Source organism: Sciurus carolinensis, chromosome 19 (assembly GCF_902686445.1).
Source record: "Sciurus carolinensis chromosome 19, mSciCar1.2, whole genome shotgun sequence".
Lineage (NCBI taxonomy): Eukaryota > Metazoa > Chordata > Mammalia > Rodentia > Sciuridae > Sciurus > Sciurus carolinensis.
In genome coordinates this window covers 17,439,754-17,460,973 of record NC_062231.1, presented here as the reverse complement: position 1 = coordinate 17,460,973, position 21,220 = coordinate 17,439,754, and the positions used below count along the sequence as shown (strand labels likewise).

The 21,220-nt window shown below is 36.5% G+C and overlaps 1 protein-coding gene across 4 annotated transcripts in view; it reads left to right on the top strand.

Annotated features, from left to right (window-relative positions):
* Positions 1-21,220, top strand: part of Grm7 (glutamate metabotropic receptor 7) — a 902,155-nt gene that overhangs the window by 464,543 nt on the left and 416,392 nt on the right. For all 4 annotated transcript variants that reach the window (XR_007106295.1, XM_047535033.1, XM_047535032.1 and 1 more), the window contains exons 3-4: positions 1,557-1,698; positions 9,751-9,905. Coding sequence is in view for 3 of the 4 variants with exons in the window: in XM_047535033.1 (XP_047390989.1) it covers positions 1,557-1,698; positions 9,751-9,905 (297 nt within the window). In the remaining variant the exon portion in view is untranslated. The remainder of the gene's footprint in view (positions 1-1,556; positions 1,699-9,750; positions 9,906-21,220) is intronic.

Genomic DNA, 21,220 nt, shown 5'->3' with positions numbered 1-21,220 from the left:
AGAAGTTCAGGTTGCTGATTTTAGCTGTTTTCTAATATAAGCATATAATGGTGATTTCCTTCTGAACACTGCTTTAGCTACAATCTATGAATTTGATATGTTGTGGTTTCATTTTCAGTTAGTTCACAGTGTTTTTAAATTTCCTTGGACACTTTCTTTTGGACTCAGGAGTCATTTAGAATTATGTTGTTTAATTTCCAAGTATTTGGATTTTCCTTTTATATTTGTTATTGATTTCTTCTGTGATCCTGTTATGGTCTGAGAACATACTTTGTATGATTTCTGTGTTTTCTAATTTTTAGTTTCCCCACCCCCCACCATAATGGCCCTTATATAGTCTGTCACAGTGAAAGTTCCATTTGTACTTGAAAAGAGTGTGGGCATTTCTGTGGTTGTGTGGATTGCTCTAGAGATGTCAGTTAGTTCAAGTTGTTTAACAGCATTATTAGCTGTATTTTGAAACAGGACAGGACCACAGGTGATTCCATGAACCCTGAAGGTTGAGGGCCACTTAGACAGAGCTTACACCAATTGACAATAAAGCATAGTAGAGGCTCAATTTGGAGTTCAAGTTTATATTTCCTGTGTTTATGGAAACTAATAACATCCAACCAATTGTGCAAAGTGTAAACTTGATAATTATGAATGTCCATAGAGCAAGGCATTTTTCTTTTCCCTACCTCTGTCTTCTACCCCTCAAATAACTTTTTAGTTTTTCATACAAATATACTCTCTACATCTTTCACCTACACTTATCTTTTTTAAAGTGTGTTTTACAAAATATTACACTCTGGAACGATCATTAAGCAGGAGGTGTAATAGGAAGAACTTTACCAATTGCTTAGTAACCTGTTGTATATTTTTCCACCTTCAAATTCATAATATCATATGACATCACTTAATATCATAATTACTCTGAAGTATGGGGTAAAAATATCCTTATAGTCCTCCTTTTCCAGAAGATAAAATGTGTAATACTAAGTACCTTAAAAGATTTTTAAGAGGATAAAATGAACATCATAAGATAAACACTTACTAATGGTGTGGGCACACTGTTATGTAGTAGTTGATGTTCTTGTTTTTCTTTTAGATTTATTTCATTGGAACTGAGATATGAAAATTGATATTGATATGAAAGGAAAAACATTTACTGAGAATCCCCAAACTGGAAAATTCAGAAAAACATGAGCTTTAGGTGTTCGATTTTTTTTTATTGTTTTAATATAACATATCACATTCATTTTAAAGCACTTCTCCCTCTTGCCTACTTTGTCTGACCCTGTATGCCTACCTCCTCAGAATTAACATCACTGTCATTCCTACACATAATTAGACATTTACAGGATCATTGCAGTGAGAGGGAGGTTGTGCAGCCCTATGTGAAGTGCATGAACTGTGAGCAATAGACGACATGATGTCTTATGCCTTCCCATGCTACCAACGTCACCAAGGAAGTGCTGTGCATTTAGAATTCCCTCCTCCCCATCTACCTTCCCTGGTTCCTTTCATATCTTTGTGGGAACTTTATTGATACTCTGCTTTCTTTTCTTGAACAGGTGGGCTCTGCATTGCCCAGTCCGTGAGAATCCCCCAAGAGCGCAAAGACAGGACCATTGACTTTGATAGGATTATCAAACAGCTCCTGGACACCCCCAACTCCAGGGCCGTCGTGATTTTTGCCAACGATGAGGATATAAAGTAAGGATTATTGGTGAAATGTGTTCATATGCATGTTGTAGCTCTAGGAGACAGAAAGACCAGGATGCTGACAGAGAAAGAGAAAAGAGAGCATAGGATCAAAGTGGTGACATCTGTGTGCACTTTCTGCTTCATCCCAGGGAGCTGCACTCATCCGTGGATAGAGCAGCATGTTGATACTCTGTCTTTTCTATTAGAAATTAAATATATTCAGTTATTGTTAATAAGAAGAAAAAACACTAGACTTTTTAAAGCATATCCAAATATAGCAGGTTTGTTTCCAAAGAACGGCTCCTGTTACTATTAGAAAAGTTTCATGGTCTAGTTTGTTGACAATACCTTAAAGTCTTATGTTCAGAACAAAACTTGTCCTACCTGTGGTTTCCTGAATCCACTTTTTCTTTCTTTAGTCCTCCTTCTCCTTCATTCTAAAAAAAGATACCTATAATCTTTCCTTTTTTCCTAGCGCCTTGGATTTGTAGCCAAACTATGTACAGCCAGTCTCTATAGAACATAATGTCCCTTGATTCCTTTTCTAACTACTCCCAACCTGGTTCGGGATTTTTATTTTTATCTTCATAGGATAAATGGTAATTATATCTAATTCAAAAGTAAAATAACTCTGTAAGTATTCATGCTAAAAAGTAAAATGCAATCTGTCTTGTCTCCTAGCTCATTACTAGCCTCTTATTAGATCATTCTAGAGACACTGTGTTTGAGCTTACATTTCTCTTTTTAAATATAATACATATACTGTGTGTACCTATTCTGTACCTTGGCTGTCTTTATTTAGGCTTTTATCACTGAGGTTCTCAGTACCTGATAGATGTATTCATTTATTTTAAATATTTTTTTAGATGTTGACAGACCTTTATTTTATTCATTTATCATATGTGGTGCTGAGAATTGAACCCAGTGCCTCATACATGCTTGGCAAACGCTCTACCACTGAGCCACAACCCCAGCCTGTATTCATTCTTTTGAATAGCCAAGCAGAATTTTATTTTAGATATATAATTCAATTTATCAAAATGCCCCCTTCCTGGTTGATATTTAAGTTTGATTATGGACTTTTACAATTACAAAGGTGGAATAAACAACCTTTTTCACAATCTGTATGCACAAAATAAATATATAATTAATGTAATATTATACTATGTATTGATATGTAAACATTGATGTAGTACAAATATACATTGTACAGATATATGATATATAATACAAAAATATTTTATATTTATCTTATAAAATGTCAGGTGCAGTGGTGCACGATTATGATCCCAGCAGCTTGGGGGTGCTAAGGCAGTAGAATGACAAGTTCAATGCCAGCTTTGGCAATTTAGGCCCTAAGCAACTTAGCAAGACCTTGTCTCTAAATAAAAATATTGAAGAGGACTGGGGAATCAGCTCAGTAGTTAAGCACCCCTGGGTTTAATCCCTGGTACCAAATAATTGTCATCATCACCATCATTAATAATAATAATTCATAAGATAAATTCCTTGAAATGCAAGTACTAGGATAAAGATGTGTCCCTGAAAATACTGTCTCCAAGAGACATGCCAGTTTACGCTTCACTGATGTGAAAGAGCTGTGTTTTAAATCATTGTCTATCTTGTAGTTCAAAATTATATATCATTAAAGTTGAAGGCAAATAGCTTTTGTTGAGTAAAGTTGTACCGCTCAAGGCCTGGGAATGTAGCTCAGTGGTAGATTGCTTATTGTGCATGTGTGAGACCCTTTGTCAGATCCCCAGGAAATCAAAAAATAAAATTAAAGAAGAAAAAAAAAAGGGTCAAGCCATGATTACAATTTATTTGGATCTTTGCACACTCAGTAACCAGTCTTCCACACTTTCATTTGCCCCTACTCTGCAGTCTATATCCATCCTGGTACAAACCTCTGGTTGCAGGAGAGCAACAGGACTGAGACATTGAAAAGTATTGAACTTGAACTTGAGAATATTTCACTACTGCAGTGGGCACTCTCTTGCCTTGGGCAAGTTCTCCCAGTGATTCCAAACTTCTTGAGTCCTCAGTTTTCCCATCAACACAAAGAAAATCCTTTTAAGGGTCCACTTGCATTTCCTTCCTCCCAGGTCTTTACCTTCTCTTCCACCTATCTAGAATGCATTTCCTTTCCTCCTTCATCCCTAGTGCCAGCTCTAGTGTTGTTTTGTCATGGAGGGTTCAAAGAACAGAGTAGCGTTGGAAAATTTGTTATAATAGTTCAATTTCTTAGTTTATGCAGTATTCTATTTTTGGGTGGCTAAATTAGTGGCAGTATTCTCCAGTAACATGTAAGCATCATTAGCATAGAGATAATGCTTCTCTCTACTGATTTTTGTATCTTTAATACCTGTCCTAGTATGTGGGCTATAGTTTACTCTCAATGAATGGCATTGGATGAATGAAAGAAATATCTAATTTGATGCCAGAACTTCATGATTAAAGTACAAACTTTTCTTTCTGAACTTCACTATTATTTGAAATGTCGCACTTTGACATTTTAGAACTCACTGACACCCAATTCCCCATCTCAGATTCATCTCCATTATGGCATTTGTTCATGGTGTCTTTTCTTTCTCTCTGAGGAATCCATGTCTGCTCTTCAAGGTCTGTTTCATACGTGCTAGGGAAATGTTTCTGATTACACTTAAATATATTCTCTCTCCTTAGAAAATGCTGGTTGTGGTGGTCTTTGGATATTTTCTTCTTCACTTTGTGTTTTGCTTGTTTTTGAGATTCTGTGTTTGTAATACTACACTTGTCTTGGTGCTCTGCTTTTTTCCATGCCTAATAACCTCCTTAATTATCTCATAAATCCTTCCCATACCTACTTCACAAATTTGTTAAACTTGCATCACATTGGTAAGGAATGGTCTCATATTTATTTTAAATGCACTCAGTACATACAAGATGCACTATAGATAACTGTCAACTGATGGATTCTAATGCTTTTGACCTGTGGGCGGGGTGTGAGTTTATTTTGGATGTAGAATGAATGTCGTCTACCCATTGTGTTCATTCAGTGTTTGAGTCTGTGCCTTGAGTATTACTGGATATTGTGATTCATCCTAGTGACTGCAAACATAGTTTTTGAGCATAGTAATAAAAGTGAAGTACATATATATTTCTTCCAAAATGTGATCTTAGAAGCACGGGTGTCTGAAGAGTACAGATCACCTACAATGTTTGTTATTTCTTGTTTTGGAAGCTTTACACTACAGATGGGAGATTTTGAGATTTCTTGGAACATTAACTTCAAATACTTGGTCTGAGAATAGCAGTGAGAAGACATTAGTATCTGGAGTATGAAGCTAAGTGCTAAATCATTCAGGGTATTGATCATTTGGATTTTAGGCAACAGTGAAATCTTTTACTGAAATATTGTTCTAATTATAAAAGTAATGTTCCCATTGGAAAATAATATATGTACATATACATATACATATAGATATTTTTTTGGGGTGGGGGGGGTACCTGGGATTGAACCCAGGGGAGCTTAACCACTGAGCCACATCCCCAGCCCATTTTACTTTTTGAGGCAGGGTCAAAATTGCTTAGGACTTCTCTAAGTTGCTGAACCTGGCCTCAAACTTTGATCCTCCCACCTTAGCCTCCCAAGTTTCTGGGATTACATGTACATACCACTATGCCTGGTCTATTTTAATTCTTAAGCTCTTTTTTCTGGTCTTATCTGCATAATGAACTGATTATTAATTTTAAATATTGTATATTAGTTCCTATTCTGTTAGGCAGGACTGAGGTCACTTAGATCTCTCCTAACCTACCAATATATTCTATCAGATATTCATTTCATAAAAATCATTGTTTATTATATGATTATGTAAATATCACACACTATAGCATCGTCTTTTTTCTATTATGTGACTTATATTTTAGAAAATCTTTTTTTTTTTTTCCTTGAGCTAATATGACAATGTTTTTTATTTTTGTAACTACTTTAATATTTTTCTGGTGATCTCATAAGTCTACTACTTTTTGCCGTATGTTCATATATAAAAAAAATCTGAGTTCCACTATTTTGCCCCCTGAAATCTCCATCATTCTTTTAATTTGGACCAGTTACTGTCATAGTAAGAGTTTCTAACTTTCCTACCCTTTCTCTTGCTTGTTCTTTCACTCATGTGTACCCACTCTTTCATTCTTTTCCCTGGCTCTGCAGTGATTTTTTTTTTTAATACTTTTTAATTATCAACGGATCTTTTATTTACTTATTTATATGCAGTGCTGAGGATCAAACCCAGGGCCTCACACATGGCAGGCAAGCACTCTGCCACGGAGTCACAACCCCATCCCCTGTTGTGATTTTTATTCTTGGTTTATTTTTCTCATATCCCTGGAACACACCCTCTAATAACTTTTTCAAGAGTAAATTAAAACATCTTTATGTGTTTAATGCCTGAACCTGTTTTTGTACTGACTACACTTAATTAGTAATTGGGGTGTTAAGGTGTTGTCTCATATATTTTTCTTAAATACACCATATCTGACCCATAAATGATTTACAGCAAATATCTATAGCTGTGTATGGAGAAGTTCACACTTGTAGAGATTGTGACATTCTGCTTTAGCATGGAAAAACCTACAAGACCCACCAGGCATACATGCAAATTCTCTTTGCATTGGGATTTTTTGTTTTTTTAATTTTAGAGTTTTAGATTAAACAACAAATTTTGCCCCCCAAATTGGAGTTAATACATCATTGCTGTATCGTTCTTCATTTTTTTCTTTTTTGCCCTTGAGCAATTGATTTTTTTATTGCTCTGCACACGTTCTAACTTTCTTTCAGACGTCTTGCACTTGTGTAATATGCTTTATTTTCCCCATTTTTACACTAATTGATCTTTCTTATTTTGGAAAATTCCATGCCTTTCAATTTCTTGGATTTTTCTTCCTTTTAAAAAATGTTAAAATTAAAAAGTTTAGGGCTGGGGAGATAGCTCAGTCGGTAAAGTGCTTGCCTTCAAGCACAAGGCCATGTGTTTGATTCCCAGCATCCCCCCCCAAAATTTAAAAATTTAAATTATTTAAATTAAAATTAGTAAAAAATTAAATTTAAAAATAATTTCTCCACACATTTCTTCTGCAAACGTTACTTGGATATAGGTTTTCCTATATCTGCTCTTCAATATTTTTTTTCTTTCTTTTTTTTTTTTTTTACCTTTTGGTTGTTTTAATTTCTACAGTGTTTTCTAAACTTTTCCCTTTATCTCTTCAAACATAATTCTGATTTCATATTTTTACTAAGAGCTATTTTATAGTGTTAGTTACTGTTTCATCTTGCTGTTGGTTACACATGTGTAAATTTTTGGTTAAATGTACATGTTATTTTGTTCTTTTCATATATTCTCTCTTTCCCATACCACACCGATGTCTTTTTCCTTATTCATTTTCCTTTTTCTGTAGGAGGTTTTCTGTAGTTATGGGAACTTCAGACCATTCACATTTCATTTAGGTTCTATAATCCTCCACTGAGTACCTGGGCTACACTTCTCAGCTAAGGGTTCCCAGCGGGCTGGTCAGGCATATTAGTCATTCTGTTGAGGGATTTCCTCTAACTCAATATCTCAGGTCTTTCCTCTGAGATGGTTCAGAACTTTCCAGAAAAACTTTTTCTCCTGGTTTATAATGCTCTATAAGCAAAAGTTGAATATTCCCTAGTGTGTCTTACCATTTCAATACTTAATATTACTTAATATACCGATATACTGACTTACAGACATTTCCCATCCTTACCTCAATGGAGTTTTTTTTTGTTGTTCAGTTTTTTTGTGTATAATATTATTTTCTGCTTTTTAATTTTCTTAGTGCATTTTAGTTATCCATAATACTTGCATTCGTTTTGACAAAATCGTCCATGCAGGGAATTTGATTTACTTTATTTCAGTTCAGGGACACCCCACCTTTCCTCTCCCATTCTCCTTCCCCTTGTTCTCTTTACCTTACTGATTTTCCTTTCACTCATTTATTTTTTGTTTATTTATATTTTAAAATTTTTTTTAGTTGTCAGTGAACCTTTATTTTACTTATTTATATTTGGTGCTGAGAATCAAACCCGGTGTCTCACACATGCTAGGTCAGTGTTCTACCTCTGAGCTATAACCCCAGTCCCACTCATTTATTTTTTTGGATTGGTGCTTTATATACCTGAAGGTGGAATTCATCGTGGTATACTTATAAATGTACATGGCATGATTTTGATAAATTCATTCTTCTACATTTTCTCCCCTTTCCTGGTCTTCCTTCCTCTCTCTCAGTCTCCTCATTTTACTCCACTGATCTTCCCTACAGCTTTATGAAATTCTCTTCTCCTGCCCTTCTTCCCCTTAGCTTGCCCTTTCTTCCACATGAGAGAAAACATTCAATTCTTGATTTTTCTGTGCCTTCCTTGTTTCACTTCACATGATATTCTCCAGTTCCATCCATTTACTGGGAAATCAATAATTTCATCCTTCCTTCTGAGTAAACTCTATCATGAATATAAGCAACAATTTTCTTTGTCCTTTCATCTATTGACAACCTTCTGAGTTGATTCCATGATTTGACTATTGTGAATTGTTCTGCAATTAATGTTGATATGACTGTATCACTATAGTATGCAGATTTCAGTTCTTTTGCATAAATACAAGGAGTGGGGGTAATATGGTGCTTTATTTCCAGTTTTCAAAGGAATCTCCACACTATTCTAGTCATGTTTCATGTAACTCTTATCTTTTAATGTTTGAGTGTTCACAATGTCAGAACCCATTGCTTACATTTCTTTTTAAGAAAATTACCATTCCTTTTCCTGCCTAGAAGAAAGAAGGAATGAACTGGCTTTTTCTCATTCCACATACAAGCTTTCAGTCAGTTCTTTTGTATTTAGTTCTGTACCTCTGCTAACTTCAAGTCCTGTGAAGCCAACAAGTCATTTTTTCTAAAGGAACTTTAGTTGTACTTTTGTGTTCTGAAAACACATTACTTCTCACCCCTCCCCTCTTCTTCCAAATGTACTACTGTAATGACTTTCCATTAATAAGTAGTTTTCTTTTTTCTTTCATTTACTCTTATTGTCTTTGCTATTTATAAAGCAGTTTAATCCATAAACATAGAAAATAAATTTTTCATGTTTAATATGGAAATCTGTTTTTTAAAAATGTTTAATTTTATTTATTTTTATTTTTACAGACTACATTTTGATTCATTGTACACAAATGGGGTATAACTTTTTGTTTCTAAGGTTGTACATGATGTAGATTCATACCATTGGTGTAATCATACATGTACATAAGGTAATGATGTCTGTCTCATTCCACCATCTTTCATACCCCCACTCCCTCCCCTGCATTTCCCTCTACACAATCCAACATTCCTCCGTTCTTCCCTTACCCCCCACCCCATTATGTATCATCATCCACTTATCAGAGAAAACATATGACCTTTAGTTTGGGGGAATTGGCTTATTTTTTTACCACCATATTCCCCAATTCCATCCATTTACCTACAAATGCCATAGTTTTATTCTTTATGACTGAATAATATGAATTCTGTTTAGTTGAATAAATACTGTAAGAACTTTGACTTATGTGAACATATTGCTGTCATGAAATGACATTTACTACCAACTGTGATTGGATGTTCTCAGTTCTTCAGCCCTAAGTGCAAACTCAAAAAAATAAAAAAAATAAAAATAAATTGGTCCATATAGGAAATGAATTTGGTATCTTGTTCTAATTTATTTCTCATCCTTTATGATATATGTGAATATGTATCTCCTGCTTATTGAGCATTTATAGTTCTTTATCATTTGATTTTTTTTAAATGTCCTTTGCCTGTTTTACTCAAGATGCTTTGACATTTTTATTATTGGTTTGCAAAATCTCTTTCTATATTAGGCATGTAAATCCTTTGACATGCTTTTTTTTTCCCCATCAATTATTTGCTTTTTGAGAAGGAATAGCTTGCTTTCCTTCTACTTGATTTTGAATATGCTGTTGTTCAGCTTCTGTTATTTATCATTAATATTCCTTTTTATATTCCTCTCCACAGGCAGATACTTGCAGCAGCCAAAAGAGCTGACCAAGTGGGCCATTTTCTTTGGGTGGGATCAGACAGCTGGGGATCCAAAATAAACCCTCTACACCAGCATGAAGATATTGCAGAAGGGGCCATCACCATCCAGCCCAAGCGAGCCACTGTCGAAGGTAGGTGTTGTCAGCATAGGATACCTGAGAGTGTGGTTGATGCTGCATTCTACCGCCCAAGCATGCATCTCTTTGAGGGTTTGGTGTTTGAACATAATTTATGCAGGCTGGTTTCCAACTTGTCACCATGAAATGCAAATGAACCCACACACCTGATCCGTTCTTTGAGTTGACATTCCTCTTTTGTAGTGATCATATTGTTTTCATAATATTGCAATTTGCATATATTCTTTTTTATGGGACAAGAGTTTTCTGAGAGAAGAGCATTAACATTAACAAGAATTGAAATAATCATGCATCCAAGTGTGCATTAATTGTGCCGCATTTTCAGAGAACATTTTTCCTGCATTATTTATCCTTTACTTCCTTAGTGGAATAACTACAGGAGTCATTTTTCTCTTTACCTTTGCAGGTCCCTTGCAGAGCCAGGAGCTCTGATTAGCAGCACACTACTCTTAGCAGGCGTCAGTGTCACCTCGCTTTCCTAGGTCTCTATTGTTTTCACTCTTTGTCTTTTTCTTGCTTTCCTGAATTTCTTCCCCTTCCTTTTACTCTCTCTTCCTTGCTACCACAAAGATTTTTTGGAGAGATACAAGTGTTAGATAGTGGCAATGAGCAGTGAAATGTGAACTAACGACATAACAGTGACAAGGGTTTCTTTGAATTGCTTTTAATGATCAAGTAACTTGTAAAACAACAGGTGTACACAACCCCTGAGAACAAACAGGGAGAAACAAAAGGAGCCAATTAGGAAATACATCAATAAAAAAAAAGATCAATGAGGCTAACTTCTGACAGGATCTGCTGAGTGCATTGTAAAGTTAGGATTTATGGTCATAGGTTTCTCAATGTATTTCAGAAAGGAAAGTTCTTCAGTTGCACAGGCTTATTAAGATGAAGTCTGAAAAAAAAAAATGAAGTCTGCCACATCATTGACCCCAGCACCCATGAGAACACAAGATGGACTTGTAGATGAAGCCCCACTGAATATCTTGGTTGACATGACAGTTTCAGACAGTTTCAGATAGGACCAACTAGGGTCAAAAAATTCCCTATCCAATGTGAAGGAGGAGGTAACATCTGATTGGTAAAGACTGCAGAAGGTGGAACCCAGTTCTCCTGCAAAACATCAAAAAGCAACAAATGAGAAAATAGCATGGCTTCCTTTGTCATTTTCTGCTCAAATGACACAGTCTTTCTTGAGAGGGCTCTTTGGTTAAGCCTTACTTTACTTCCACTGTGATTAAATTCTCTTGCTTGACTTTCTGCATTATACTTTAAATTTTCTTTCATTGGAACACAAGAACTGAGGTGCTTCCGCTCAACACGATCTTGTGAGGCCATCAGCAAAGGGTGTTTATTAGCATCCTTCTGACCTAAGGTAACATTCTGATTACAATTTATGTTTCATTTAATTTTAAAAGGAAAGTTATTTCTAAGAGAAGACACTATGTCAAGAGAAAGGACTCCTCTGCTGATATTCTGCTTTGTATCTCTTTTCTAAAGGTGCAGGTCCCCAAAGATTTCATAAAACATGCTTTGTACAATGATTGAACTCCATCCTCTTACTCAAAGGAAATCCAATATTTGCATTCTTTTCTATTCTTTCTCCACTCCAATCTAATTAAGTATTCTCCCTAGAAGTTTTCATGCTCTGTGTAGGCTTTTTAAAACAAATCACTCTTCCCTTTGTATGTTATCAGGAGGAGATAAAGACCCCATGAGTCATTCATGTTTTCATTGGGAGGTTTTGAATCAATTCCATTCTCTGATACATGTCCAGAGCAGATTGCCTGTCTTACAATGCAGATCAGTGCATTTGTGGATAGGTTACAAGACTAAAAGATGAAGTTTTTAACCATCTCTTCTCCTTTTTACTCAAATACATTTCTGTTATGTTCCTTGCTCTTGCTAGGACGCAAGGAAACAAGTGATGGAGACCCCCTCGAAGCATACAGAATTAAAGGGAGGTGTCGGAAAAAGTCAGTAACTGTAGAACATGGGAGTATCTGTAAGTGCAGGATGATGATAGGAGTGAAGACTCCTTAGAGGATTGTAGTACACAAAATGAAGACTGGGAGTCCATCTGGCAGACAATGAGAAGAAGACTGCAGCCAAGCAGGGAGAGGGGATTGAAGGGGAAGACATAATAGGGGAGCTGCCAATCATTCATCCTGCACCATAGTCCTACATTGCAACCATCTTGAAATAATTTTGGTTTTTAAAAATGTTCCTGTTTATAAGACATTAGAAAGACTCCTCTCTACTGGATGACTAGTCTTGACTGTATTATCTGACTGATTGATTTCTTTATATCCTTTGGGTCTTTGCTTAGATCTTAGTTTTGCATGGAAACTATGTATGTTAGTCGGATTTTTGTCATTGTAACAAAATAACTGAGATAATCACCTTATAGAGAGAAAAGTATTATTTTGGTTCACAGTTTTAAAGGTTTCAGTTCATGGTTGATTGGTCCCATTGCTTTGGACCTTGGATGAGGCAGCACATCATGGCTTGAGCACAAGGCAGAATAAACACACTCTCTTTTTGATCAGGAAGCCAAAAAGAGAGAAGGGGCTGGGGTCCCATAACCTTCTTCAAGAGCATACCCACAGGGTCTGAAGACCTCCTGTTAGGTCTACCTCTTAAAGTTTTCCACCCTGAGGAACAAGCCATTAATATAGATTGAGAGACATTCAAGATCCAAAACTGTAGTACCACTGTGGTCATCATGCTCCACTCCAGTCTGCGCTGGTAGCTCCTTCTGCATTTCCAGCATCCCACAAGTCCCCCACGACTGTAATTACCTTATTATTTATTTCTCTCTCTCTCCGAAAATAAGTCTGCTATGTACCATTGTACCAGTAGCATTCAGTACTTTACCTGGATATTGCAATACTCAATCAAAATTTTTAGGTGGTTGTATGTCTGGATGGATCAGGAATCACACATCACATAAGTGCCTGACACAAATTAGAGCTTTTAAGTAGGCCAGAGTTGCATAGTGAAGGGTTCTGAAAACCACAATGAGTTTGACTACATTCTGAAAGTCTGGGGAGTATCACCTGAGCATGTATGTGAGATGTCATCTGAGAGTCTTTCAAGGCTCACTCAGATGACTATAAAGACAGGTGAATGGTAAGGATTTGACATGAGTTGAGGCAAACCAACAAATTATAGGGTCTCAGGTGAGATCCCCTCTTCCTAAGCTCTAGCTACCACATAATGATGTCCATATTCCATGGTTACCAACCCAGGTGCACGCTGTTAGGAAATTACTAGTTATATGAAAGGTTTCATAAATACTTAAAAGAAAATGCTATTTTCATGCATATGGAGTTATGTAAGTTTACAAAATCAGATGCAAAATACCATCATGAATTGATAAGAAGGAAAGGGAAAAAATGACCATAGACAACAAAATGGAGGAGAAATGTTGCCATTATTATAAGTATTATTGAGATGTGTGCAACAGTAACCATTTCATGCAAAACTTTCCTACCCAGAGAACAATGAATATTTTCATGTGACTATATAAAAAAGACCATGGCTTCTATCTAGCCATACTGTCAATACACATTATTATGAAGAGAATCAAGCTTCTTTCGATTTCTTAACAGATAGAACATTAAGATTGAAGCTATGCCTTTACAGTGTCACTCCTAAGAAAGTGGAGAAAGAAAAGCATTTCAGTTAAGCTGAGGCTTCTGACCAAAGCTGTGGAACATCTAAAATTAAACTCTAAATGGAGCATATTCTATAAGGACAAGTAAGTTTTTCTACCCTGCTTTGAGTTATTTTTTTTCTTCCCCTTCATTTTTTCTGTCTTGTGGATGTTCTGTATTGGGTTGGGAATGAACTGGTACATCCTACAGCATTCAGAGTACATCTTCTGTCTTTGACTGAGCTAAACCCTTCATTGTCAAAAAGGTAAAGAGCTAATTAATAATTCACATTATTACTCTTTAGATTCATATTTTGAACATGTTCATCCAACATCTGGATTTTTGGCTGGCATTTTCTATGTGTGCATAAACATCACAAATTGTTTTTGGCTGAATTGTGAGCGAGTACACTATTTCTGTGAAAGTAGCTTTTTATTTCCTTTTATCTTTTGTGTTCATTTTTCATCCATAGAAAATGAGGAATCAGTGTTTTTCTTAGCCAAAGGTGTTGTTTCTCAGTTTAATGATGACTGAAGCCAAGCCCTGGGATGGTCAGCTGTAGTTCCACTGTCTGCCCAATATTTATAGCGGATCTAGGGAATATCTGCAGAACTTGGCAGCTCTCCTTTAGCTCCTAGGCCAAAGCTCATGTGTAATTTTTAGTTTCTCTGCATTTTCTGATGAGCCAAGGAATCCCTGGCATTTTCCCTACTCATATGTTGCCCATTAACTAGAACACACAGTAATCCTCTCCAGTCCTCATGTCTTCAGAGCAAATATGCCCAAGTCGCCTTCAACTCTTCACCATCCAAAATGCTTTGCTTCTCTGAGAGTAGGTGGTCCTAGGTGTCCTTTGCTTAGAGCCAGCAGAGGTCATGGGCCAGCAAATTTTCATCAGTGCCATGATCATGAATGTTAGGAAGTTAGTGTAATGAAGGGTGGATTCTCAAAGCTAACTCTAATGGCTCTCACAATTGGTGGTGGTTTTCCAGTGGGCCTGTAAAACAGCTTGCTTCCTCAATTAAATCTGCAATGTGTGAAATAATAGACAAAAACAACAAAACCAAAACTCTACCCAGCATTAAAAAAAAAAAAAAATCAGCTTTATAGAAGAGGATTTCATGATTTTACTCAAGATCTCAAGATCAAATACTTTATTTTTCATAAAACCAGAAAGCTCAAAGCTGTGAAGATCTGAATTAAAATAGTTCTGGCTCCAATTTAGTTATGCTGTACTGTATCCTTCCTTAATTACCTGGAATATACCAAATGTGTCAGAGTTTATTAGGTGACTAGGAGAAAATACCAAGAAAAAAATTACTGCCTTGACCCACAATGCTCTTTCAAAGCAGGATGTTTCTTTGGGGCCTAGAAGCTTGTTTAATAAGGGTGCACTGAGGTGCACTCTATGTTCATTGTCATGACAGTTTTTTAAATCTGCCTATAGAAGTTCATGTTATAAGCTCCAACAGTATCTCAAGCATATCTACTGAGATGCAGCAGATTACAAAACAATATCAGGTCTAGAATAGGACTGGCATCTAATAGGCAGAAGATAGATGTTAATAAAGAATATAGATAAGAAAATACCTTAATAGAATAATTAACATAAAGCACCTATTCTTAAGGACTAGAATGCAAATAACAGAGCTAGAAAGGAGAACAGTCAGGAAGCCAGGATACATTTGGAGTCACCATAAATATTTGAAGGATGTGAATGTAGGTTAGTAGCTCAAGCATCTCCAGATTTTCTAATTTTTAGACAGATTAAACCCTTTTACTGCCTAAAAGCCACCGTTATCACTCATTTCCCTATTTCTTATTGACCTGGAAAATGTTTTTTTCTCAAAAGCAAATCACCGTTTGTTCATTTATTCATATTGTGCTGATGTGGGTCAAACCCAGAGCCTCATGCATGCTAGCCAAGTGCTCCATCACGGAGTCACATCCCCAGGTCTCATGGATGATAGTTTAAGACTACCTTGCTTTTCCTAGAAAGTCTTTGTCTACACTGTCCCTCCCAAAGCAAATTCAAGGCACCATGGGTCAAAAACATGCTGTGGACCCACTTTACAGCAAACACTAACTATCCTCATTTATACACTCGCGCAGTGCTCACAACTAGGATCTGAACCCCTTCCAGGGCATTGCCAACAGTTCTTCAGTTCCTTGACACACTGTCTTTATCCATGAATTCCTGGCTTTTTTACAGAAGGATGTGTAAAAAATATGCAGAGGTTGACCCAGCTATCCCACTCCTCGGTTTATACCCAAAGGATGTAAAATCAACATACTAGAGTGATGCAGCCACATCAATGTTTATAGCAGCTCTATTCAAAATAGCTAGATTGTGGAACCAACCTAATGAATGGATAAATGAAACTGTATATTTATGGTGAAATGAAACAAATATTTATGGTGACTCCAAATGAATGGATAAATGAAAATGAATGGATAAATGAATGGATTAAGAAACTGTGGTACATATACACAATGAAATACTATTCAGCCATAAAGAAAAATAAAATTATGGCATTTGCAGGTAAATGGATGGAATTGGAGAATATCACGCTAAGCGAAATAAGCCAATCTCCCAAAACCAAAAGCCCAATGTTTTCTCTGATAAGTGAGTAATGATACACTATTGGGGAGGTTGGGGGTGTGGGTCGGAGGAGTAAGAGTAGAATGGAGGAACTTTGGATGGTGTAGAGGGAAATGAGGACGGAGTGGGTGGGGGAAGAAAAGATAGTGGATTTAGACATCTTTACCCTATGTACGTGTATGATTATACAAATGGTATGAATCTACATTGTGTACAACTGTAGAAATGAAAAGTTGTACCTCACTTGTGTACAATGCATCAAAGTGCAGTCTATAGAAAAATTAAAAAGAAAAAAATTAAACTGTTAAAAATGAAGAATACACAAAGGGATACTTATGTGTATAAAGTTGAAGTATTTTTTTTTTTTTTTGATGGGGAAAATATTCATCCTAAAAGTTTTTCTCATTTGGAGGAGCTTCCTGTGCAAAGTCGAGGTGATGACTCAATTGTAGTTTGTTGAGATTTTAAAAGCATTCATGGGAAGGCTGTGCTCTGACTCCACGAAGTAGAACGTACAGAGGAGGCTGTCTGTCTGTCTGTCTGTCTTAGACATCCCTGTGGGAACTTCTTTCCAGGCTGTGCTGCCTCTCCTAACAGAGTGGCCTGAGAAAGGAAGGGTGAGAAGAATATCTCTGTGGAGGTGCCTTATTTCTAATCTTGTGATGTTTAGAGATTTTTGGACTTGAGCAAGTGTTAAGGAATGCAGAGAAACTTGCAACCTAGATAAAAAAAGAGACTTGAGAATAATTGTTTCCTTTTATATGTATACATGCACATGTGTGTATATGTATGTGTGTATTTATATACACACCTCTTTCCCAGATTTTGAGACATGCTGTCTCCTCTTAAATAATACAATAGATGTTCTCTTCACCAATTTCTTTTAACTGGCCAGTGGTCATTTTTGAACTAGTAAATATGTAAACCAAAAAGAAGCTGTTCTTTTTTTGTGATATACTATCTGATACCCTAATGCACTGAACACTCAGAGTTCATTGATTGATGTTTCATTGATTAGTATTTCCTACCAGCAGGATCGTTGACTACCAAGAATTTGCTGTATTTATTATTTGCGAATCAGTTTATTCTAATAATATGTGTTACTGTAATTATTTAATGTACTTAAAATTATATTAAATGAGTGGAGGAAGAGAAAAAGAGGATGCTATTTCAGAGAAAAATGTTTAAAAACATTTGGTAAGTTTGTCACTGTTAATCATGGACAAGACTCTGGTAAAATATTGGAGAGAAATCTTGAATACTAGAAAATGTGTTGCAAGTAGGTTGCCGTGCAACTGCTTTCCAGTTTTCATTTCACATTAAAGAGAACAAAACTGAATTTGATTACAGTTGATTTTTCTCCCCCCTGATAACAGAGAGGCCAGTCAATGAAACATGTTCACAGAAGGAACTTGATCCCACGTCAAAATCGTCAAGTCTGTCCTCATTGTCATCCTCTTACTCCTCCTCCCCACCCTTTGTGTGTGTGTGTGTGTGTATGTGTGTGTGTGTGTGTGTATGTGTGTTTATGTGTAACTTGAGTAAAAACACTTCTGTATTTATTACTTTTCAATGTTTCATTCTCAAGATAGAAATTTTGGATTAAACAATTGTGTATTCCAATCTTATTTTGGGGCTTCCAATGTATTAATTTACTTTCTCTTGGGCTTTCCCTTTGTGGGTTTTAATTTTCTCAATTGTAAATATTACATAAAGAGTTTCAACTCGGTTACCTATAAGGTCCCTTGTAGAGGAGCATTCCAAGTCAGGATCATATGGTGACCAACTATTATTTTGTGTTCTTCCAGCATCTATTCCCTTTCTAGTCACAGTCTCCACCTTGTCACCTATAGTACCCAAAGCGCCACTATCAGCCTGCATTGTTCAGGTGGGAGTGGTTCATTCCCTTGACCCCAGGAACAGGCACAGAGCACCTGTCACTCATAGTCACCAGGAAGATTTCAAAGCTGGCCAAGCTCTGAAGGCTGACTGTGGTTTTGTTATCTAATCCCTCAATGTGATCTCAGCTGCTGGAGTCTACCTTTGTAAAGAGAAGGAAGGCTGCTTGAAAACGTTTTCTAGATGAATAATGAAGAAGAAGACGCCAAATTCCATAAAGCCATTCTGTGCCTGGAGTTTGAATCTGGTCTTCTTTTTTTCTTTTTAATATTTTGTTTTAGTTGTAGGTAGACACAATAATTTATTTTATTTTTATGTGGTGCTGAGGATTGAACCCAGGGCCTCATGCATGCCAGGCGAGCACTCTACCACTGAGCCACAACCCCAGCCTCTGGATTTCTCTTGTATTTATTTTTTTAATAAACTTAGAGACTCCCACTAATCAAATCAGATACTTTGGAGTGAGATTTTGTCCCTTGAAACCCAAATGACTGGACATATGTGGTTGGACATTGTGATGGCCTCCTTCCAGGCATTTGTCCCACTATTTACTGTTTGAGTTACATCCTTTCCAAGCATAATGTACCCCACAGGGATGCCCCTCTGTTCCCTTTTCTCCATCCATACCTCTTTCCCATGAAATCTGTGCATGGTTCAGGACCCACCATGAGTTCCATCTACATTTATTTTCCTTCCTCTGTTGCCTTCCCCTTCTCTCTAATTTCATTCTCTCAGGCATTGTTTTGCTTATGAAGCATTTGTCACAGATAAGCAGCTATTCTACATGCCTATCAGGAGTGGTAACTAGGACTAAATGACAGATTCACATAACCTTGAAAAAGGCAGATGAACTATCTGGTTACCCTCTAGAATTTTAATTGAGAACTGAGCAGACTTTGGAGGGAGAATTTCTTAATAACAATGTGGCTAACCCAGGAAGAACATCTTAGTCAGCAAAAGGAGGGGACCATCTCCCCTCTTCCAAGGCCAGCACCTGTGGGATTCAGACATGAATTGTATAGGGTACTGAGAGACTGAACTTAAAAATGGATCTTTGGGCCTTGGGATGTAGTTTAGTGGAAGAGAGTTCACCTAGCATGCTTGAAGTCCTGGGTTTCCTCCCCAACATTACCCAAAAAAAAAAAAAAAAAAAAAAAGTCTCAACAGGCAAAGCTATACTACCATTACAAACTCATCCATGTAAAGTCTAAATGAGCAAACAAAATCTTTCTCACCCATGAGAAGTTTGCTGTGGTTTCATAAAACTTCCTAGGGGTTTACGAACAGAAGGGTAGATCAAGAACTGTTGTTACATTTGGTTAATGTTGGTGAAAGTGGTTGGGGTGGGCTTCATGGAGAATGAAGGGAGTATGCTCTATGATTCCATAAACTCTCACCAATTTTCCCCTAACTTTCATATGTTCATACTAAGGCCTTAATGGAGGAGTACTATACTCTGTTAGATCTTTTGAATATCTTCAAAGATTATGCCATTTCAAATGGCAAAGTGGCATGATTGTGAAATCCTATGCTTTGCAATTGTCAGACTGATTTTGCAACCCGATGTCCTGTCAGAATAAAGAAAAATTTAGTCACCATCAACTGCATTTTTAAATACAGAGACAGTGAATTGGGTATGGTATTAACCCACATCAGTTCTAGAACTGTACTAGCTGTGCTATTAACTAAGTAGGTTGCTTACTAGGCATAGGAATGTATTTTTTCCTCTGCTCATATTTTTTCCTGTTTTTCATATTAAAAATGGATAAGATTAAATAATTACTAAGAATATTTATATCCCTGGTATTCTCTGATCATCTATTAGAAAATTAAAAAGTGGGTGTGTATGCATCATGTGCCTGGTTTGGACAAAAAGAACTTTAAGCACTTATTCCAAGGGCTAGTGAGGAAATAAAGAGGAGAGAAAAATCACAAGAGTGGTGAAGTTCTCGGGAGAGAAATAAAATACATTAAATAAAAAATGATTTGACAGCTGGGTATGGTGGCACATGCCTATAATCCCAGCAACTCAGGAGGCTGAGGCAGGAGAAGCACAAATTCAAAGCTATCCTCAACAACTGAGCAATACCTTGTCAGCAAGCACCCCTGGGTTCAGTCTCCAGTGTGTGCAAAAAAAAAAAAAAAAGATTTGACGATGCTCATCTTGGTTCTATCCAGTAAAGGTTGGATAGGAAACAATGACATTATTAGAAAAGAAGTTAAAGAATAAGAAAAGAAGTAAAGGGAGCAGGGCCAGGTAAAATCTAAAATCTGAAACTAAATTTTTTTTTAAATGTACAAATGAGTGACAGGAAGGACATCCCAGACATCCGAATCACACCTGTGACCAAAGAAAAACTGTCCTGAGACTGTCCAAAACCTGATTTTCTTTCTCATCCGGGACATTAGTTATGTACTCCCTTCATCAGCCAGCACAGGGGAACAGTTTCTGTCTGTCTTCACCATATAAGACTGTGCTGACTTGGTTTCCCTTTTTTGCAAGCAGTGTGCCATCCCAGAAGCCTCTGGGCTGCAAAGGATACCTAGTGCAGGAAAGTGTGTGATTAGTTTGGATCAAATGTGAGTAATAAGACAGGAAGAGCTTGGAACTATTAAATCCAAGGCTGAGGATGAACATAAACCAGTAGTGAGAATTTAAAGGACCATTAAGTTAGCCAAATGGATGACTGGAGGAAAAGTCATTTATACAAATTGGGAGGGTGAAAGGGCTTCCGTAATGTTCCTTCACAAAAATTGGATGCTTTTTAATATGTCCTCATTTGGAAAACGGGAGGAAAAACTTCAAAGTAAGAGATGAGTATATTTCAGGCCCAGTATATTCATATTAGGCGTGTGCTGTAGGTTAATTGGAATTTTAAAGTTAAAATGACCTTCTAATTATACATTAAAACTTTTTTTTTCCTGCACAATGTTTCCAAAGACCAAGTCTACTGTGCCATTTGTAATTTGGCTTAGAAAATTACTTCCTAACCTTGTAGTACTTCAACCTTTTTAATATTGCTAAGAGAAGACTGTTTTTTTTCTTTGAGTTCACATGTCGGTCAAAAACACCAGTTTGTCATGTTGAAATTTAGAAAGTTTTGGCAAAAAGAGATGAGTAGTCCTATCCTGTGAGAGGTTTTTTTTTT